At 43.7% G+C, this 23,332-nt stretch overlaps 2 protein-coding genes across 3 annotated transcripts in view; one reads left to right on the top strand and one right to left on the bottom strand.

The window, feature by feature from the left end:
- Positions 1-11,634: 11,634 nt before the first annotated feature.
- On the bottom strand, positions 11,635-13,879 carry UQCR10 (ubiquinol-cytochrome c reductase, complex III subunit X). Its single transcript, XM_079151473.1, has 2 exons — positions 13,682-13,879; positions 11,635-11,894 (listed from the first exon to the last, which is right to left on the bottom strand). The coding sequence occupies exons 1-2, from the start codon at positions 13,829-13,831 to the stop codon at positions 11,850-11,852; spliced, it is 195 nt and encodes a 64-aa protein (XP_079007599.1). The 5' UTR covers positions 13,832-13,879; the 3' UTR covers positions 11,635-11,849.
- Positions 13,880-14,132: 253 nt separating this feature from the next.
- The window catches only part of ZMAT5 (zinc finger matrin-type 5), a 36,698-nt gene continuing 27,498 nt past the window's right edge, over positions 14,133-23,332 (top strand). Inside the window, exon 1 of one of the 2 annotated variants that reach the window (XM_079151460.1) lies at positions 14,133-14,272. The gene's annotated coding sequence lies outside the window, so the exon portion shown is untranslated. The remainder of the gene's footprint in view (positions 14,273-23,332) is intronic. The other variant, XM_079151463.1, reaches the window with a different exon arrangement.

Below are 23,332 nucleotides of genomic sequence, written 5' to 3'. Positions count from 1 at the left end.
CTGGTGAAGCCAGATTCTTTTTTTTTTTTTAATTTATTTTTATTGTAAACAAATGGGATACATGTTGTTTCTGTTTGTACATGAAGTAGAGGCATACCATTTGTGTAATCATACAGTTACATAGGGTAATGGTGCTTGATTCATTCTGTTATTTTTCCTTCCCCTCCACCTCTCCCACCCCTCTTTTCCCTCTGTACAGTCCCTCCTTCCTCCATTCTTGCCCCCCTCCCACCCCCTATTATGTGTCATCATCTGCTTATCAGCGAGATCATTCGTCCTTTGGTTTTTTGAGATTGGCTTATCTCACTTAGCATGATATTCTCCAATTTCATCCATTTGCCTGCAAATGCCATAATTTTATTATTTTTTATGGCTGAGTAATATTCCATTGTATATATATACCACAGTTTCTTTATCCATTCATCAATTGAAGGGCATCTAGTTGGTTCCACAGTCTGGCTATTGTGAATTGAGCAGCTATGAACATTGATGTGGCTGTATCTCTGTAGTATGCTGATTTTAAGTCCTTTGGGTATAGGCCACGGAGTGGGATGGCTAGGTCAAATGGTAGGTCCATTCTAAGTTTTCTGAGGAATCTCCACACTGCTTTCCAGAGTGGCTGCACTAATTTGCATCCCCACCAGCAATGTGTGAGTGTACCTTTTTCCCCACATCTTCAGAAGCCAGATTCTTCTCTACTACTATTGAGGGGTGTGTTGCAGATCTTGGGCAGACGATGCCCTCCAGGGTTACAGCAGACCCCAAGAAGATCATGCCATGTTCTTTCCAGGTTCTTGTCTTCCAAATCCAACGAAGGCAATTCACAGAATAGAAAGACTGAGTACAAAAGAGTGGGATTTATTCATGTGGGAAGAAAAGAGACAGAACTCTTGCAGGGTAAGAGGGGGACCTGATGAGGCTGCTGCTTGCATGGGCTAGTCTAAGGGTTTATATATGACATGGATCTATGCCATTGGTCCAAATGTGTGCTAATCAGAGTTTGGAGAAGAAGTACCAATACTCTCAGTTAACCGTCGAGTCTAAACTTCCATTCAGGTCTGTCTCACTTCAGCTTTCTAGTTGCTGGCCTGCAATCCCAGCTTCCCAGGAGGCTGAGGTCAGCGGATCATGGGTGTTCAGAGGTTCAGAGCTGCAGGGCTGTGTGGAGTAGGTGTCCATGCTCTCCTGGGCTGGGCTGGCATGGGGTGACAGGTCAGGCACCCTGGCTTGCCTCGATGCTGGTTCCTCAGGCCCACTGTGCGTGGCAGGCTCCCCACGGGCCACAGCCCATGCTCAGTGCCCATGCTCCAACCCATCCAGTCTGCTGCTCTCCCTCTCCAAGACAAGGACTTGGCTTCACTTGGAAATCCTCAGGGAGCAGATGCAGGTATGATGCATGATGTGGGTCTGAGAATGGTTTGGAGGGAATGAGGGCGGTAGGTGGTCAGTTCTGCTGCCCAGGCTCCCTTGGGATGAAGGACTGATCTTCCCAATGCTGGAGGTGGAGTATGCAGGCTGGCCTCAGCCCCCTTAGGAACTGGCCGCACTGCCCTGGTCAGCTGACTTCCTAGACAGCAGGCTCCAGGGAGACCTCCCCCAGGGGGGCTTTAAAGACTCCCAGGGTCTCCTGAGACCTCTGTTGAAATTGCATCTGCATTCTTTCCAACATCACCCTCTGCCTCTATCTCTTTCCCTTCCCTTTCAAGGGTATTGACCCCAAGAGAACTCTCTATCAAGCTTCCTGCATGCTAACCCTGGGCTCAGAATCCACCGCCCAGGAACCCAAGCTACGAATAGGGAGCATCCTTGTTTCTCCCCAGGACAATCTCAAAATGTGCTGGGTGTATAAGACTAAAATGTTCCAAGGTCTTGGCCTACCTGCCTTCTTTTTTTGATCTGCAAGGACAACTCAAGAGTTGAAAAGTTTTGGGTCTTGACACACATCCCAGAATTTCCAGAAACTTCCAGGGTAGCCCCTGACTGGATTATTTAAGAAGGTATCTGGGTGGAGATTTATTGTACAGAATTTACTTACTCCTCTTGATGCCCCTCCCAGATGACAGAAATAACAAGCATCATAGCTGCCATTGTGCACTATCACAGGAGTTATTTTACAGGTAAGGAAATGGACTCAGAGAGGTTAAGCCACCTGCCTGTGTTCACACAGCCAGTGAATCACAAGACTTGAAGTCGGGACTGTCCATTCTAAAATCAGTGTTCTTTATACTTCAGTATTCAGAGGGATGAATAATGTGACCCCTAAATTATTGTTCACACTAAATTAGAGGTAAAGTGCAAAGCATTTGTACAATGACTGGACTCATAGTAAATGGTTAATAAATATTAGTTGTTAAACAGAAACCCTTCGGGGGCTGCCCTTCTTCTTTTTTAAATTTTGGGACTTTTTAGTTATCAATGGACCTTTATTTTATTTATTTATTTATTTATTTATTTATTTATTTATTTATTTATTTATATGTGGTGCTGAGAATTGAACCCAGTGCTTCACATGGGCCAGGTAAGTGCTCTACCACTGAGCCACAACCCCAGCCCTGAGGGTCTGCCCTTTCTTCTTAAAATGAAATCCACACTCTTTTAGCTTGACCTACAAGACTGCACAGTACCTGAACCTGTTTGTTTCCATAAGCTCATGCCCATCTCAGGGCCTTTGCACATTCTGTTGTTATTATTATTTTTTTTTCTTTCTCAGAATGTGCCTACTCTTGATCTTTGCCCAGCTGAGATTTCCATTCAAATCTCATCTCAAGTATCATTTTATGGAGAAATCGATCCTGGCTACCACCTAATATTGCTTTTCAAACCTGAGTCACTCCTTTCATTACCCAGTTTTATTTTCTTCATAGCTCTAACACATGCTAAAATTCTTATTTTCTTGTTCATTGTCTTCCCTGCCAGAATATAAGCTTCAAGAGAGCAGCAACCACTATGTGCCCAGGGTCTAGAACAGTGCCAGGCACAATAGATATTCAATAAAGATGTATCAGCTGAATTAATGAACGCATGTGTGGATGAATGAATGAATGACTTTGACAGATTTGAAGAGGGTTTTGTTGTTTGTTGCTATTGTCGTTTTGCAGTGCTGGGAATGGAACCAGGGCCTCACACATGCTAGACAAGCGCTGTGTCACTGAGCGACACCCTTGGTCTGGAGAGGTATTTTTGAACATGAGTAAAGCTAGGGGACTCAGACATGAGGGTGATCCTGCTTGCACACAGCTCTGTAAGAGGCCAATTTCTCAGAGGAGGATTTCAGAGACCTTCTGGAACTGTCTTTATATGCTTTATATGGTAGCCACATGTTTATATAATGCCGTCTCCCGGGGAGCAGGTAGAAGGTGCTGGGGGCATTCTAGCTTGAAAGACTGTCCCAGCTCTTGCCTCCAGGAAATGACTCAGGCTGAGCTTGGGAGAGAGAACTTTTTTCTAGTAATAAATAGCTTCCTGGTGCCAGTCTGAGGAGGAGGGTGTTAATCCTTGCTTCCCCACCTGCATGGCCGACCTGTCCAGGGAGTTCTGCGGAGGCCCAGCTCAGATTTGTGGTGTCACCCAAGGACATCACTGGATCCCAGGAAGGGAAACCCTGGGCCAGGCATCTGGGGTTCCAGGCCTGGAGCTCACATTTCACAGTTCTGTGTTTGCTCTTTCTCCAGCCAGCTCCCTTTTGACTTATTTATCCAACACTACGAAAATAATACAAGCTCAATGCAGAAAACCTAGAAATCAGAGAAATACAATGAAAAAGAAAGTTGACTTGCCCAAAGTTAACCACTGTTAACAATTTGATGTGAGCAATTTTTGGGGGTGCATACTAGGGATTGAACTCGGAGGTACTTTACCACTGAGCTACATCCCCAGGTCTTTTTTTTTTTTTTACTTGTAGATGGACACAATAGCTTTATTTAATTTATTTTTTTATTAGTGCTGAAGTGTTCTACCACTGAGCCACAACCCCAGCCATACCCAGGCCTTCTTTAGTTTTTATTTTAAGGCAAGCTCTTGCTAAATTGGTTAGGGCCTTGCAATCCTCTTGCCTCAGCCTCTGGAGCAGTTGGGATTACAGGCATGTGCCACTACTCCTGGCTTGTTTCTGGTCTTTTTGAGGCAGGTTTTTTTTTTTTTTTTTTTTTTTTTTTTTAACTCCTGGGCACAGGTGATCTTCCTGCCTCAACTTCCTGAGACATAAGCCACAACATGAGGTTCTACCAATTTTTCTTATACATATTTCCAAAAACAAAAATCATATTCTATATGATTTTATCATCAGTTTTTTCACTTAACCATATCTTTTGACTATTGTCTTCTGCAAACATTTGACTAAATCATTTTTATAAAATATGTTTTGATCAGAAGATCAATATCTGCCTGTAACAAGAAAAAAAAAAATCTCACCAGGCATGGTGGCATACATACACCTACAATCCCAGCACTTCAGGAGGCTGGGGCAGGAGGATTATAAATTCAAGGCCAGCCTCAGCAATTTAGAGAGACCCTGATTCAAAATAAAAAAAATAAATAAAAGGGTTAGGAATGTAACTCAGCGGTTAAGCACCTCTGGGTCCAACCTCCAGTACAAAATAAATAAATAAATAAATAAATAAATAAATCCCTTATATGAAGTAAAGTCCCTTTAAATCTCATCCTTGAGCGTTAACCACTGTGGAGTTTTGTGCATATTATAAATACACATATATATTTTGGGGGTAGGGGTAGGTACTGGGGATTGAACCAAGAGGCACTCAACCACTGAGCCACATCCCCAGCCCCTATTTTGTATTTTATTTGGAGACCGGGTCTCACTGAGTTGCTTAGCACCTCGCCATTGCTGAGGCTGGCTTTGAATTTGCTATCCTCTTGCGTCAGCCTCCAGAGCCGCTGGGATTATAGGTACCACCATGCCTGGCTCTGTAGAATTTTTTGCGTGGACCTAGAATTTCAGTGTGTATAAATGGGACTAAACTAACTAAACATTCCACTTTGTAGTTCCCCCACTTAATCATTCTTTACCATTACGCCCTAAGTCACCTCAATCTTTTTAATATCTGTACAGATTTCTGATTTCTTTTCTTTTCTGGTTTTTTTTTTTTTTTTTTTTTTTTTTTTTTGGTGCTGGGGATTGAACCCAGGGCTTTGTGTTTGCAAGGCAAGCACTCTACCAACTGAGCTACCTCCCCAGCCCCGCTGTACAGATTTCTATGGTGTAAATAATCTACCTTTTAGTTAGCTACTTCATTGAAAGATGTATTTTGTTCCTTTCATTCTAAACAGTGCCCCTGTGACAGTGTGTGTGAGTGTGTGTGTTTGCGCACGCACCCAGGTGATTCCGAGGATAGCTTTCTAGAAGTTGAAGGATATGGACAATAGGCCCCAGGGAACTTGCCTTATCTACAACTGTTCCCCTACCCGCCCTCCTGCCAGGTGTGTGGGGAGATGTTGGTGGTGAACTGGAATTCGCGTCATTGCAGCAGGAGGAAAGGCAGGAAGGGAAAATGGGGAGAGCACAGAAGGGACTCACACCTGGCCCCCACCTATTGCTGAACTGAGGCCCCCATGGTCTCTATTGTTAGCACAGAGAGACCAGGCCGGATGCAAACTTCACCAATCATCTCAGCATTTTCTTCAGGAACTGGATCACACCTCCAATGAACCCACTCCCCTGGTGGAGAAGAAGCCACTGCCCAAAGGGGGAGTCTATGCTTACATAGGTTATACTGAGAGGTGACTTAACTAATTTCAGAATGTGTCACTTGGGAATTTGAGGTTTTGTTTTTACTGGACAAGGTGGAGGGTTAGGGGTCTGTGGCCAGCATCTGGAAAGGATTTATTTTGGGAGAGATCAATGCTTAAGTCTCTTCCCAGGGATTGTATATTAGTCAGGGTTCTCTAGAAGAGCAGAATCAACAGGAAGTATGATTATAAAAGGGGGGTTTATTAGATTGGCTTACTCAACCAGAAGCTGGATAGTTCACAATGGCCATCTGCAGCCGGAGAGCTGGAAGAAACAGCAGCTACGAAGTCCAAGAGGCAGAAGCCCAGGAACAAGAAGGTTCAACAGTGCTACCCTAATCTAAGACCAAAGCTTCTGGAAACTACCTGGAGAATCACTGACAGGGTCCACTTGGGAAGAGTGAAGGAGTGAGAGTCCGATATTGTCAGATGATTAAAGCAGCAATCAAGAACCCACTAAAGAAGAGCCAAACTTGCATCCGCATCTGCTTTCTTGTTCTTCCAACCAAGTCCCATCCCAATGGGCAGTGCTGCCCACGCTTAGGGAGGGGCTCCCCTTCACTTCACTATCCCACATGCCAGTCATTCCTAGACACACCCTCACTGACACACCCAGAAGCTTCTTAATCATTGGCATCTCTTAATACAATCAAGTTGACAATTGAAATTAACCATTACAGACTGTCATTCTAGGTTTGATGGACATCTTCTCCCCAGGGTTTGTTTTGCATTTTAGAAAAGATCAATGCTATTCTTTTTCCTCCCTTTTCCAGGCCACAATATTTGGGGACTTGTCATTTTCCATATCCAACATCTGACTGCCCCAGGTCTCCCTCCAACTATAACCAACACATTTCCTGCTAGGACTCAGCCCCTCTAAACCCTATAAAACCCTTATTGTAGCCAGTTACTATTTTCCCTCTTGAAAATGTGCCCCTACTCTGCATCATAAAGTATCGCTGATCAATTGAGGTCTGCCTCCATTTCTTTTTCTTTCTGTATTCTCTTTCATTTGCTTTCAGAAGTGAAATTTCAGAGTCAAAAAGAAAGCACATTTAAAATAGATAGATATTGCGGCCGGGCATGGTGGCACATACTTGTAATCCCAGTGGCTCAGAGGCTGAGGCAAGAGGATCTCAAGTTCAGAGCCAGTCTCAGCAATTTAGCATTTAGCAACTCAGCGAGACCCTGTCTCAAATAAAATATAAAAAAGGGCTGTTGCTCAGTGGTTAAGCACCCCAAGTTCAATCCCCAAATAAATAATTATACCAAATAAATAAATAATTATAAAGGGATATAGATCATTTGCCTAGCAGGTGTGAGGCCTTAGGTTTGATCCCCAGCACCACAAAAAATAAAAAAAATTGTGGAAGTGTCCTCCAAAACCATTGTTTCGGCATCTGTGGGCAGTAACTGATCCTTCACCAAAAACTGAAGTTGATCATCTTTCTCATCTTTGTTAATCTGATAGGCTAGAAATGTGTTTTGCTTTTTGCTGTACTGGGGGGTTGAATCCAGGGCTTCATGTATGTTATCTCAGAGCTATATTCCCAGCCCTTTTTATAAAAAAATTAATTTTGAGACAGGATCTTGCTCTGTTGCCCAGGCCAGCCTCGAACTTGTGATCCTCTTACCTTGGCCTCCTGAGTAGCTGTGGTTACAGGCATGAACCAGTAAAAATAGAGTATCTCATTTTGTGTTTTTTTAATTAGTGAAACTGGGCATCTTTTCGTGTTTGTGGTCATTTGTATTTCCTGTCTTGATTGCCTATTTATTCATTTGGCCTAGCTTCTATTGAGTGAGTGATTTTTTTTTTTTTTTTTTTTCCCTTTTTTTTTCCAGAGCTGGGAATCAAACCCCGGGCTTTGTGAACACTCGGCAAGCATTCTACCACCCAGCTCACCCTCAGCCCTTGTTGTTTTTCTTACTGAAGTGGAAGCCTGCTTCCTCCATTAGGTTGATGCTATAATCTGAATGTTTGTGTCCCCCTCCCCCAAATTCATATGTTGAAACCTAATTCACAGTGCGGTACTATCAGGTAGTGGGGCCCTTGGGAGGTGATTAGGTCACGAGGGCGGTGGGATTAGGGCTGTTATAAGCCCTGGGGAGCCTCATCCCTTCCACCAAATAGACAAAATAAGAAGATGTAATAAGACGTTGGCCTTTCTCAGACATTGAATCTGCTAGGTCCTTGATTTTGGACTTCCAGCCTCCAGAACTGTGAGAAATAAATTTCTGTTGTTTATAAGTCACCCAGTGTATGGTATTTTATTACAGCAGCCTGAAAGGACTAAGACAGTTGGTACTTTACTGTATTTGTTGACTGTTTTCTCAAACTTAAAAACATGGTTTTAAATGGTTGAACGTTTGGAATAATGGTACAGCATTTCACCTCAACACTGTGATGAACATCTTACGTGAACATGCACTTTGTGTGTGTGTGTGCGTGCGTGTGTGCATGCACACGTGTTGGGGGGAATTTGCCAGAAGTGGAATTTTAGGGGAAAGGTATGTGTATTAAGATTAATATGTATGGTTGGTCCAGGTGGTGCATGCCTGTAATCCCAGCAGCTTGGGAGGCTGAGGCAGGAGGGTTGCGAATTCAAGGCCAGACTCGGCAAACTAGCAGGCCATAAGCAACTTAGCAAGACCCTATCTCTAAATAAAATATTTTTCAAAAAGGGCTGGGGATGTGGCTCAGTGGATAAGCATGCTTGGGTTCAATCCCCAATACCAAAAAAAGAACAAAAAAAATATTAATATGTATGAATAAAATATCCTCCAGGAATATGGTACTATGTCATATACTCCTACTAGTGGTACCATAAGTGCTATTTGTTCATGTTCTCAATAAGGTTAGATAATATTTTTATTTTATTTTTGGCACCAGGGATTGACCCTAGGGATGCTCTACTGCTGAGCCATATCCCTAGCCCTTTTTATTTATTTATTTATTTTGAGACAGAGTCTCATTAAGTTGCTTTAGGGCCTCATTAAGTTGCTGAGGCTGGCCTTAGATTTGTGATCTTCCTGCCTCAGCCTCCCAAGTCACTGGAATTACAGACTTGTACCACCACACCCAACTATAATATTTTTCAGTTTGACCAATTTGATAGATGTGTTGGTTTCCTAGGGCTACTGTAGTAGATTATTACAAACTAGGTGACTGAAAATAACAGAAATTTATTATGTCACAGTTCTGGAGGCTAGAAGTCTAAAATTAAGGTGTTAGTAGGGTCATGTTCCACCATCTTAGAAGGATCTTTCCTTGCCATTTTCCCTGCTTATAGTGGCTGCTGACAATCTTTGGCATGTGTTGGTCAATGGCAGCATGACTCCATCTCTACCTCCATATTTATGTGACCTCCATCCTCATGTATCTTTAGGTGACTTTTCTTTTGGCACTGGGGATTAAACCCAGGGGTGCTTTACCACTGAATTATAGCCCTAGCCCTTTTTATTTTTTGAGACAGGGTCTTCTTGGGTTGCCCAGGCAGACCTTGAACTTGTGATTGTCCTGCCTCAGCCTCCTGAGTCACCCGGATCACAGGTGTATGCCACCACACCTGGCATACATGGCTTTCTTATAAGGACACTAGTCATTGGATTTAGAGCCTATCCCAATGGTATGACCTCATTTTAACTTATTACATCTGCAAAAACCCTATTTCCAAAAAGGTTGCATTTAAGGTTGTAGGTAGACATGAATTTTGGCAGGACAATATATAAAACAGGGTTAATTATTATTTTAGTGTTCAACTCTTACTGAAAGGACACACACTATAGTAGCCTAGAAATGCTGGTGACAAGTAACGAGGTGTCTTATGGATATACTTACTGGTTGGGCTGAGTCTGAGTCTGGGAATGTGCCCCACCTCAAGATCGTCATCAAGTACTGTAGAATAACAAAAAAACTCTTCAAGAATGTTCGTTGCTTTATTTTTTACCAGCACATTGCCCTACATTTTGGGGAAGTGGCACTCTTCTACATCCAGAATCATCCTCCACATGATACCAAAATCACTTTTTACTTTTCTTGGTACAGGGAACCAAACCCAGGAACACTCACTCTACCATACAGCTACATGCCCCCCCACAAGCCCTCTTTTTAAAATTTGAGATAGGGTCTCCCTAAGTTGCTGAGGCTGGCCTCAAACTTGTAATTCTTCTGCCTCAACCTCCAAAGTTGCTGGGATTACAGGCATGCACCACAGTGCTGAAACTGAGATCATTCTTAAAAGTCTTAAGACCAGGGTTGGGAATATTAGCTCAGTGGTAGAGCATTTGCCTAACACATGTGAGGCCCTGGGTTTTATCCCCAGTGCTGCAGAAAAGAAAGAAATGAAGTCAGACTGAGCTCTATTGACCCAAGAGTACCACCTCCAGCAGGACAATTTCTCTAGGCGTCTACTTCATGAAGATATGCCTCAGGAAGGACAAAAATTCCTAGGTTCTCTTCTACCTGTACGTGGGTGGAGACCTGAATCTTCCTCCGTCAGAAAAGATTCTGGATGATCCAGCCGTCTGGTTAAATCACACCAGGTTCAAAGTGATAGATACTTACCAGGTGAGTCATTCACCTTCCCAGGCCAAGCAGTTTCCCAGGTACAAAAACAGGGCTGCTCTACACCTGCTCAGTGCTTTCCAGTGTTCTCCACTGCTACCCTAAACCAGGCTGCTCAGTTTTCAGGGTCTCTTTATAGCCATGGGCTCTAGCCAGGAGCATGGAATCGGCAGGCTCCTAGAGAAAAGCGTTTTCTCCCACCTGCTTCCAGTTTAATCATCTCGTCCTGCTAGAGTGAAGTTTTTCAATAAAACAGAACTTGTTGCTCCCTTGCGTAAGCCATTTTCACTTTAATTTTTGCAAAATCCAGAATCTCCACTGACACACCAGGTCCTGAATGATCACCTTCAACCCCCTTCAGACTCCTAGGCTGTTTATTCTTTGAACAGTAAACAGTAAATCTATTCCCCAGTATGGAGCCATCAAACATGCTACTTCCTATTTTGGTTCCAATATCCAACCTAAGTGGCTCAGCCTTATCACCTCCAAGTCTCAACTCAGTCACACTGCACTGTTCCCTAATTCTGAGCCTAGTCTGTAATTATGTAGGATGGCATTTATACTGTCTCCCCTCATGGGAATTAAAGCTCCATTTGCTAATTTCCACAATACATCCTGCTAGCACAGTGGCTACCCAAACTTTTGTTGAATTAATGACCAGACCAGGTTTCTAGAACTCCTCTTCCTTACATTCCTATTGCTCTAGCTTTCAAGCAGAATGCTCAGGTCCTTAGAAACCATGTCTCTGCCAGCAGCTTCCTCCAACTACCAGCATCTACAACATCCCTACCTGCATAAAAGTACATAAAAACTCACAAAACCCACATGCAACAGGTATTTGTATTATCCCCATCTGAGATATGGAAACTGTTCATATCTCTATGAAGTTCAGCAAGGTCAAGTGCAAGAGTGGGATTCAAACCCAACCAAGTATTCTAATAACCTGAACTCACAAGTGGAACTCTGATAGGAGGTTGTGGCCCAGCAGCTTACCAAGAAATTCATCAAGTTAAAAGGCAGAATAGAGACTACAGACTGAGGCAGGTTTGGCCAAAGGACTCAAGGCCATTTCCCCCAGCAGAGGCCACAATGCTTCCCTGGGCCAAGAGAGTAAGGTCACCTCTGTGTGACTTAAGAATGTAATGAACAGTTTTAAGGACAATGTTGAAGGCAGTACCTCCAACTCAGCCTGTTCTGAAAACCAGAATTCTTTGGAAGTTAATGGAAAACTCCACTTGGCAGAGTCAGTCCATCAGATATTTGCAGAAGGCTTTAACTGACAAGTGAAGCTCAGGTAAACAAAGGACCCAGTGCAGAAGCAGGTCTCAAGGACAATTTACATTTATTTGCTGATGACTCTAAACACACTTCAAACACAGCAGAAGTTAAATAGTCTGTTTGTTAGGTGGAGCCATTTCTTGTCAACAGCTACAGGTGGTCGGAGACAAATACTTGACAATCATCTTCAGGCTGTGGCCCCAGCTCTGGGCAAACAGCTGGTGGGTGGACCTGGTCCTTTCATTTCCTTGGAGGTGAGAAACTACTCTTTGTTCTCGTACTTGTGCTTGATATGTTTCCACAGCTTCTGCATTTAAAAGACAAGAACCATAAACTGTAACCTTTGCTCTCCCATTTTACAAATACTCCACTGCCCAACTAAAACAAGCTTGAAAGAAACCAGTGTCATGTTCTGAATAAAAATGTACAGCTGTGGCGGGCAGAACGGAAGTAACACTAGGTTTGATACACAATTTTAAACATTTATAAAATACTTTGAAGGTGGAATGGACACACATATTTGGAGAATCTCCAAAAAACACAATTATTAAGAAACACCCTGGAAGCCAGGTGCAGCGATTCAGGAGGCTGAGACATGATGATTGCAAGTTCAAAGCCAGCCTCAGCAACTTTAGCGAGACCTGTCTCAAAAAAAAAAAAAAAAAAAAAGGTGTGGGGGGGGGCGGCGCAGACTGGGGATGTGACTCAGTGGTTAAATTCCCCTGGGTTCAATCCCTGGTACCAAAAAATTTAATTTAAACAAGGTCTGAAAGATGTCTCAATTCTTTGACACCCAGGTATCTAGAGGTCCTAAGTTCACAGTTCCCAAATATTTCACATTGAGCTATTGCTTTGTTTACTCAACCTAAATTGATTGCAATTATCATTCCTAAAAGCACAGAAAAATGGGTGGGTTATGACAACATACTTAGATGCCTTTCCAGATCAGTGGGGAAGGCCTGTGGAAATGCTTACAAAAGATGGAACAGTAGCAACACTTTCATGTGGGCAGGAAGTTGTCCTGGCCTTGGACAGTATGGCAAAACACAGGGAAATGGTGAACAGCGCTGTCTGCACCAGGCCTTTCCCAATAGTCACAATTTGATGATATAAACATGTACAGAACCTAGCACAGTAAACCTAAAAAGTGTTGCAGTTGCCTTCTTACTTCCTCTAAGAAATGTCATGAATGCTGTTTTTAAGCGGTACATCTATCAGGCACTGTATCTGTATTCCGAGGTAGTTACTATTATGATCTCTATTTCAGATAAAACCGAAGCTCAGAGAAGTTAGATAACTTGTCCAATTTAATAGTACTGTTATTAAGTGACAAGGCCAGTACTCCCAGATAGGCTCTTTGATCGCCTAACCTTTTTTTTTTTCCCCCTCCACATGTTTTATTAGTGCATTATAGTTGTATGTAATGGTGGGATTTGTTGTTACATATTCGTACACAATATAAGAATATAATATGGGGGCTGGGGCTCAGTGGTAGAGTGCTTGCCTTGCATGCGTGGGGCACTGGGTTTAATCCTCAGCACCACATAAATACAGTAAATAAAAATAAAGGTAAGATGTCCATGTATAACTAAAAAAAAAATTTTTTTTAAAGGCGATAAATACCCAATATAACTCCCCAGCTAGGCCCTATTTTTAATCATAAATACAAAGCTGTCAGCATGGAACGTCTTGGGAACTGAAAGTGCAATTTCAAAAGGTCATCCACAGTGTCTTAAGATGTCCTTTTCATGACTGTTTCAATCTGCTCTTGAAACTCTCGGAGGAGACAAGGGTCCGGGTTCCAGCTTTGACCTACAACTGACTTACTAGTGGTGTGGCCCTCACAAATTTCTGCAAATGAACGTATGGGCATGTAAGGTGGGACATTATCAATACTTGCAACCCCTACAAAATAGGATGGATTTCATTCATCGTTTTAGGATTCACACCAAACGGGGCGTGCTGATGGCTGTCTCGACAAAAGACGCCTATGGTTTACCCTCTTCCCGGTGAAGATGGACGGAGCCCCGTTCCAACTCACTCCCACCGTCATCCCTCAGGCGGGCCCAAGGTCAGAATGGCCCAAGCCCTCACCCCCTGGTTGATGTGCTCGTAGATCGCGTCTGCGCCCTGATCGAAGGCGCGCTCGAAGAACAGGGCGCCCACCGCGATGGTGAGGGCGAAAGTGGAAGTCCTGCGGAATAGCACGGAGTACAACTTTGCTGTAAGCGCCGGAGCCGCCATGTTTCCTCACAGCCGAACTCGAGCCACCGCGCCTGTGCCGAGGCCGACCTCGCTCTCCAAGGGCCCCCACGTGCAACGCTTTCTGGGATTTGTAGTTCCCATGAATAGAAGTGCTCGTCGTTTTGAATCACGGAGGTAACTAATAACCTGAACTGGAGAAAATAAATCTCAAGAAATTCATATTCCCCACAGCTCAAATTTGATACTCTTTATTACCCAGTTTTTTCCCCGGTCTTTCCTTGCTGCTTGAATACTTAAAACTACAACTCCCAGGAGTCCTCGTGTTACCCAGCTCCTCCCACGCGGTCTCGGCTTAGCTTCGCGAAGCTTTCTGGGAAGGGTGGGCTAAAGCCCAAGAAAGGACTATGAATACCAGCAAGCAGTGCGCGAGGCGAGGGCATTGGAGGAGGAGCCCGTAGCCGTCCAGCCCCGCGGAGCCAGGTACCTCTTTGGCTGGACGTGAGGGGCGAGGTTTAATCTCTCCTCCAGCTGGAGGGTTTGGGCTCCTGCTTCTAGATATGCCGTGTCCCGCCATATACTAGGGTGGGGAGTGGGTAAAGGGTCTAAGGGAAATGAGCTTCCTGGACCCTGCTCGTCTCTCTGCCCGCCCGCCCCAAGTACTGGCTTAGAGGTGCCAAAAGTCCTTGGGGTCTTGGGGGCGGAGCTGTTCAGCCTGGCCGTAGCGGAAGGATCGATTCTGATTGTGCTTTCTCTTGTGCCTTCACTTCTGGGCTTCAAGTCCAAGAATGTAGGTGACCTGGGAATAGAAAGAGCTTCTTGGGAGTAGAAAGAGCCAGGGCTTTGGGATAAAGGGTATTCATCAAATGTTTTCCGTGGTGAAGAAGCCCCTGTCTTGAGGAGCGCTCAATCTACTTTGTATGGGCAGATAGGGAGGCGACAGTTAACAAAGTAGTGCTTTGAAAAACAAGAGAATGGATGCTTGAGGTAGCATGATGGTGCTAGTTTTGCCTGGGTGGCAGCTCTGAGGGTGACAGTTGATTAGAGACCTGAATGATTTTAGTAGCGGGTCAAACAGGAAAATGTTGGTGCAAAGGTCCTGAGGTGGCTGCAGTCCTGGGATATTTTAAGAGAAAATAGGGTGGACTATGAAAAGGTAGGCTGGAATCAGCTCAGTTTAGCCTTGTAACCCATGGTAAGGAGTCTTAGTTTCTCTTAATTGCACTAGTAAGCCACTGAAGGGTTTTAAACAGGGATGCTACAGGATCTAATTTATATTTTAATGTCATTATTCTGGATGCTCTCTGGAGAATGAACTGAAGAAGAGACGTTATTGCTGTAGATCAACTGAAGAATGATGATGATTTAAATTAGGTCGTTGATTAAATAATCTACCAGGTTTTTTTTTTTTTTTTTATTACTTTAGGTGGTAGGGCAGACAGAACAACTGGCAGATGTGTGCAGGAAAGAGGAATGGAGTTTGACCTCAAAATGGCTTAAAATCAACAAAAATGATCTTTAGTTTTATTTTAGCCATATTCCATTTATATGTGAAGTGGAGCTATCCCAGGTGAATTGGGATCTGTGTCTGCAGTTTAGAGAAGTCTGAGCCTGAGATAGTAGCCATCAGAATAGGGGTGGCATTCAAAACCAGGGACCAGACTTCAGGCCTGGCTCTGCCTCTTACTTGTGACCTTGATCAGGTCTGGACTCCTGGCCCTATTTAATTCATCTGTAAAGAGTAACAGTTGATTGGCCCATGCCTGTATTCCCAGTTACTCCGGAGACTGAGGCAAGAGAATCACAAGTTCTAGGACAACCGAGGCAAGTTAGCAAGACCCTGTCTCAAAATAAAAAATGAAAAGGGCTGGAAATGTATCTCAGTGATGATGGCAAAGTGCCTCTGGACTCAGCCCCTGTGGGAAGGTGAGTAGGGAAATTAACAGTAATGCCTGGTTAGGGAACTAGAAGAAGTGTGAAATGTTCTACACCTGGGATGGGTTATACTTCCTGCGATTATTTACTGTTTGCAAAGCATCCTGGTAACTCCTTGGGGCAGAAAGTAGTGAGCCTGAAGGGAAAGACTACTTACTTCTGGCTAATCACCTGCAACAACTCTGCAAAGAACTAACGTGGCTGATGGACAGTTCAGAGGGAATTATTTTAGGTGGGATGGACAGGGAAGAATACAGGGAGTTAAAAATGTGGTTTATTCTCCTGTTTTATTTTTTATCTTTTAAATTGAAATTCTCACTTTGGAATAACAATTTTTATTTATTTATCTTTTTGATATGGGGGATTTAATCTAGGTGAAATTTTACCACTGAGCTACATTCCCAGCCCTTTTTATTTTTCATGTTGAGACAAGGCCTTGCCGAGTTGCTGAGGCTGGGCTTGAACTTGCAATCTTCATGTCTCAGCCTCCCCAGTCACTGGGATCACTGGCATGCACCACCATGCCCCGCAGAACAACAATTTTTGAAAACCTAATTATCTTTAAGCCATCATTTTCAACTTAGAAATTATTATTCTGTACATAAATCTAGGAAAGTAAGAAAAATGGCCTTAACTTTGCCTTTGATGTTTGAACTCAAGTTGAACAAACTAAATTCCTTTAAACACTCAACCCTATTTGCAGCTTAATTACATTCCTTTAAACATTTTAACTCCATTTATAAATTTAATATATTTGATTTTCTTTTTTAAGTCCTTTAGATGTATAATGTAACAAGCTTAATTTCCCCAAGGATACTTAAGTTACTAGAAAATCTAATAATTAAACTTACAAACATACTGAATTTCAAGTTCTTATAAACAATTTAATACTTTTTACAGACTTAGTAAAATTCTCTTGTCAGTGGTTCTTGTCCATCTAAAAAATATAGACTCTTTCTCTGACAAATCAGAATATGGGGGCTTCCTTAAATAACCTTTGTAGCACCCCAGGTGATTCTAATATACAGTGTTCCAATTATTGCTAACCTCTCAAACTCAAATCACAAGTCTAATGTCAATTATTGAAATATATCAGTTACCTAACTGTACATTTTAACTTTTATATCTTAAATTAGAATCACAATACTTATCTATTAAATATTTAATGTCAAATTATTTTCAATATTACTGATACTTTTTCTTTTTGGTACTAAGGATTGAACTACAACCCCACATCTCCATCCCTTTTTATTTTTTGAGACAGAGTCTTGCTAAGTTGCTGAGGGGATTCCCTAAGTTGCTGAGGCTGATGTTGAACTTGTGATCTTCCTCTCTCAGCCTCCAGAGTCACTGAAATTTCACCACCAAGCCAGGCACAGTGTTACAGATACTTTTTGTTCTTAACTTCTGAGCCACATCTCCAGCCCACCCCCCACCTTTTTTTTTTTTTTTTTTTTTTTTAGGTACTGTCTCACTAGGTTGCTTAGGGCCTTACTAAGTTGCTGAAACTGGCTTAAGGTCTTGCTGAATTGCTGAGGGTATCCCTCAGTTACTGAGGCTTATGTTGAACTTGTGATCCACCTCTCTCAACTTCCCAAATCACTGGGTTTACAGGCATATGCCACCATGCATAGCCTTACAGATGCTTTTAAATACCAGGCATATGCTGATTTTTACTAGACTTAGGTCAGGCACCTTAGTACAGTGAACTTGATTTACTCTTCCACCTCACCTCTGTTTTCAGTTAGAAACTTTTCTGGAGTATATGACAAGATACTTATCCAATAAGAAAATGTTATGTTTTGCATCAAATTGGGGTTACCATTTCAGTGAGCTGAGTTTATTTGTAATCAGACTGATTTCTGTCTGCTGTCACACAATTCCAGGGGTGGGGATGTCTACTGGGAATGACTGTCCCCACCACAGACTGCCTTTGGAAGTCAAGGGGAAATTCATTCCTTCAGGCTTTTGTTTCTTAGAAGATCCTTACTAGGAATACTAGACTTACTAGTTAAAATGCAGATTTCTGAATCCCCTTCCCGATCTGTTAAGTCAGGATGTCTAGACCCTGACCAAGGAGCCATGTATGCTGGGGATTGAACCCGGGACCTCATGCATTTGAGGCAAGCACTCTACCACTGAGCTACATCACAGCCCAGGAGACTTCATTCTTAAAATGGTTCCCTTCTGGGAGGTATGGAAATTTTTGAGCAGGGGTGATTTAAGACAGTTGATCCGATACAACCCAGGTGGGGTAATCTGAGGAGGCTGGGTCCAGATGTAAAGAGGTGAGATTTGCCTTGGGCAGCAGGAACAGTGGTGACAGAGGGTCAGATGGTATTTGAAGCCCAGACTGGGGACAGAAGAAGGAGGATAACAGAGGTGGTTCTAAGTTCACATATCTCTTTTGGAAATCTCTTCCAGACTATTTTTATCTTTCCTATTTGGAAATTGAGCTCCTGGGACCTATAACTATCTAATGAGATATCTGGAGCCCAGATTTGGGGTCAGGTGACTTTCACTGGGCCTTGGGTCATGCTAGGCCAGGTCAAGCTGGAATCAGGGCTTACCCTGTCAATCTTCAGCCAGAAGCTGAGGGAACTATCTATTCTGTCCTTTTCAACCACCAACCCTACTGATTTATCCAGGCAAATCAGGTACCTGGAACCATCCTGGCAGCCTCCTGAGGGAGAAGGAATAGGATTTAACCCTGCTTGGCAGATTTCCTGTGTGGTGTGTGTGTGTTTGTATGTGTATGTGTTGCTGGGGATCAAAGCCAGGGCTGCACGTGTTAGGCAAGAGCTCTCCCACTGAGCCACATCCCCAGACTCCACATTTTTTAAGGGATTTCAGATTTTAAAACAATACACACTAAACGTAGAAACTGCTTAGAAAAATAGAAAAAACACAAAATTTTAAAAAATCCACATGTAATCCTATTATCCAGACGTAAGAACAGTAAATATTTTGTTCTGTTCTAGTCTTTGTGTATATGGGAAGAGGAGTCTTTCTCCTTAAAACAGTGGTATCATATTGAACATACTTATGTCATAATGAGCCACTTTATTTATGTATTGCTTTCATTTAGCAATATAGAGTGAACATTTGTCTAGACGAGGAGATAGTTTCCTTTGACTTTTTTTTTCAAGGTACTGGAGATTGAACCCAGCCCTTTTTGTTTTTTATTCTAAGACAAGGTCTCTTTAAGTTGACCAGGCTGGCCTTGAACTTCCTATCCTCCTGCCTCACACTCCAGTCATTGGGACTGTAGGCAGTGCCACTGTGCCTGGCTTTTGTCTTTTTTTTTTTTTTTGGTAGTTGTAGAAGAGCACAGTACGTTTATTTGTTTGCTTTTTTGTTTTTCTTTTTTTTAATGTGGTGCTGAGGATCGAATCCAGTGCCTCACAGATGCTAGGCAAGTGCTGTACCGCTGAGCCACAATCCTTGTCCTGGCTTTTGCCTTTTTAATGGCTGTATGGTGTGCTGTTTAACTGATATGATCCATACCCTACTCATGGTGCTTGCCAAATGTGAGCTTTCTGTGGCCACGATGTTTTTTCAGGGTTAGATGAGAATAACAATAACAGGCTTTGTGTACCTTGCCATTGAACCCTTGTTCCCAGCCCACACAGGACTATGAGGAGTGGATAACATCTCTTCCTACTGCTGGACATTTAGGTTTCCATTTTAGGATAAATTACATTTGTTGTGATCATTGGGGTACAGATTGAGTATCCCTTATCCAAAATACTTAAGACCAGAAGCTTCATATTAGGGATGCTCAATCTGTACCCACGAACTCTATGATTGTCTGTGATCATTTTCTTACATGAATTGTATTCAGGTACCCATTTGGTACCACTGGGCACAAAACTTGTTACCTAATACTAGTATCGGGGACATACTGTCAGCTATCCTTGGCACATACTCAGTCTACATTCTTGTGAGATCAGGGACTCTGAGGTGAGATGTGAACCACTATCTGGCAGACAGAAATTGCTGAGCAAATGTTTGTCTGGTCAATGAGTGAATGAAAAGAGAGCCATGGAACCTTGGGGTTGTGTGCTAGGAGTGGGAGGAGGGGCCTCCTTTGACTTAGGAGTGTTTTGGGACATGGAGCTCTTTGTACCTGAGGTTCCTACAGATTTTAAAATTTTTTTTAAAATTTATTTATTCCATTGTATTGGTTATCTTCTGCCACATAACAAATTACCCCAAAACTTAATGACTTAAAACAATAGACATTTATTATTTCATGCTGTTTCTCAAGATTAGGAGTTTGGAAGTGACTTAGTCTCTGGAGGTTGCAAACTGTTTCGTAGGCCATAGTTATCTGAAGACTGCCGTGGGGCTGGAGGGTTCGCTTCCAAGTTTTTTCACCATTGTACTCAGCCTTTTCATTGCTGTGACCAAAAGACCCAAGAAGAACAATTTTAGAGGAGGAAACGTTTGGGGCTCACAGTTTCAGAGAGCTCAGTCTGTAGATGACCAGCTCCATTGCTTGGGCCGAGGGTGAGGCAGAGCAGCATGGTGGAAGAATGTGGAAGAAGACAGCAACTCAGGACTTGACAATCAGGAAGCAGAGAGAGAGCTCCACTCAATAAGGACAAAATATGAGCCCCAAAGGTACACCCTCAGTCATCTGCCTCCTCCAGCTACACCCTGTGCACCTACAGTTATTACTCAGTTAATCCACTTAAGTGGATTAACACTAATGAGGTTAAGGCTATCATAAGCCAATCATTTCACCTCTGAACTTTCTTGTATTGTCTAACATGAGCTTTTGGGGGACACCTCATATCTCTCACTTGGCTGTTGGTAGGGGCTCAGTGCCTCTCCACATGGGCCTCACCATAGGCTGCTCACCTCACCACATGGCAGCTGACATCCGCTAGATGAAGTGATCAGAGAAAGAAACTAAGAAGGAAGCTGCAGCGTCCTTTATAACCTGTCCATGGAAATGGTTCCATCACCTCTCTTCTCGGTCACAGACCAACTCTGATGCAGCTCTTGAGGGACGATACAAAGTGGAGAAGTCAGGAGGGAGGATCCCTGGGGGCCATGGAGGCTGGCTGCTTCCTCCACAAGTGCACAGTGAGCATCATTTGTGGGCCAGGAACTGTGCTAAGCACCCAGCATGCATGACGGAGTGCTCATAGTCATCTTTTAGAATAGCGCTATTACCTGTCTTCCAGATTAGATATGAAGGATAATGAGTTTGCTGAGAGTTATACCATCAGAGAGTGACAGGGATGAAATTCAGACCTGGGTTGAGTGATAGATACTCCTTGACTTAGGTCGGATTACCTCCTGATAAACCCATTGTAAGTTGAAAATATGGTAAATAAAAAAATGCATTTAAAGTGCTGGAATGTGGCTCAAGATTAGAGCACTTGCCTAACATGCATGAGGCTCTGGGTTTAGTCCCCAGCACCACACAGAAAAATTGCATTTAATACGACTAACCTACCTAACATCGCAGCTTAGCAGCACAGTATACTGTGTAGTATCAGCTTCCCCTTGTCCTGGCAGGACTGACTGGGTGCTGTGGTGCACTGCCGTGGCCCAGCATCACACTGCATAGCTCCATCCCGGAAGATGAAAATGAGTATCACTTTCAAAGCATCGTAAAGTCAGAAAATCTACAGCTGAACCATTGGAAGTTGAGAACTGTCTGTGTTTAAGAAAAAGTAACTTCTAAGGGTAGACCAGGATGGTCTGTGTGACTTTGGGTAGACTCTCCTCCTCTCTGTTTTTCTGTCATCTGCCACCCTAGCTTAGCATTGCTCCGAGGACTTGGAATCAGCCTGCTTAGATCCTGGCCCATCCCAGACCGCCAAGTTAGAAATTTCTGTGGGTGGGGCTCCCACTACCTTAGACTGCTGTGAATAAGATGAAGCACCTCACCCCAAGGTGGGCGGGAAGCACACATACAAACAAGGCTAGAATGAGAAAGCTGTGTAGTTACAGCCAAACACTGGGACATCTGAAGGATGGATGCCGCTAACATATGGGAGCTCCTGTCAGGGAAGACATCTGCATTTCCTTGGCACTTCTGTTGGAGCAGGGGCTCGAGCAGGCAGTCTGGGCCACCACCAGACTCCAGACAGCTGACATACGCGGCATTGGGACATTTCCGTGCTCCTAGTGGGCGTGCGATAAAGCTGTCCTCTGGCTGTGGTTTACTGTTTACCTGGACTCTGGTGGTGCCATAATTAGAAGAAATGACAAGTGAGCTTGAGGGCAGCGTGTGGTGAGCTCAAGTCCAAGATAATTACAGTGTGCATCCCAGCCCCTGGCCAAGCTGAGCTGTTGGCTTATTTTAGCCCTATGCCAAAGCCAGCTCTGTCCCTGTGATGCACACAGTGAAATGAACCAAGAGATTGATGAAGTACAAATGTCTGCCCTGCAGCAGCCTCACAGTGGGGTAGGAAGAGAATGGGCTCTGGGGTCAGCCAGACCCAAGAAAGAACACTGACTCTGGGCACCTTGGCTGTGGGCCGCCAGCACATACCTTCACAGCATTGTGGTGAAGACTCCAAGAGGTGGAATGTGGGGTTCTCAGCATTGCTGGCCCAGCAGAATTCAAGATAATTGAATTCAAGATGCTGAATTGGCACAGCATCATTGTTATTGACATTGATTGTTACCATTATTGTTTGTGTCTCTCCTGTCCATGCCTGAGAGTAGATTAGAAGTATTTCTGAGGCTGTTTCCTTATCTGCAAAATGGACCCCATGCTAGACTCAGAGGACTTGCATGAGAATTAAGTCTGAAGTGATTTCCCCTCAGCCCACCCCCAGTCTCTTTTCTTCCTTCTTCTGCCCCTCAGTGTCTCAAATAATAGGTCATCATTTCTTTGAGTCCAGAGGGTTGAAATCAGATGCCAGCAAATAGCCAAGTGAGGAGTAAGCCGGTAGAATCCGGTTCCATGGGCAGCTGTATAGTGGAGCAGGCCAGGGCTCTGTTGGACACAGATGTCCTGTGGGATGAAGCTAGGTGGCAGTGAAAGAGCTTCAGGGCTTTCCTTGTCTCCCTTGCATGCTCCTCATCTTTATACCCAGATGGAGAAGAGGGAAGTACTGGCATTGAGAAGAGAGTGGGAGTCCTTGACTTTTGCAGGCTGCTTGCTCCTTCATTCCATAAGCACTAATGGCCACTGGAGTAGGCCAGGCCCTGTTCCAGGTACTGGGGAATAACAGTCAGACAGACAGACAGCTCTGCCCAGGAGAAGCCTGTATACTAGTGGAGGAAGCAGGTCCTCAGGACAGCGATCAGCATGTGAGGAGACATGCTATAGAAAACAACCAGGTGTAAGAGGGACCAGGGTGCCTGTGAAATTGACTTTGCAATTGTGTGTGTGTGTGTGTGTGCGCGCACACGCGTGCGTGCATGCATGTGCATGCAGTACTGGGGATTGAACTCAGGTGCTTTGCCACTGGTCTACATTTCAAGCTCCTGCCTCCCATTTTTTATTTTGAGACAGAGTCTCCCTAAGTTGCCCAGCTGGACTTGAACTTATGATCCTGCCTCAACATCCCAAGTAGCTGAGATTGTAAGTGTGCACCATTGCACTCTGCTGACTGCACTTTTAAGTGGTATTAGGAT

This window comes from Sciurus vulgaris (assembly GCF_902686455.1).
Source record: "Sciurus vulgaris genome assembly, chromosome: 8".
Classification (NCBI taxonomy): domain Eukaryota; kingdom Metazoa; phylum Chordata; class Mammalia; order Rodentia; family Sciuridae; genus Sciurus; species Sciurus vulgaris.
The sequence above is the reverse complement of the archived record's forward strand: the minus strand, read 5'-3'. Positions and strand labels throughout refer to the sequence as shown.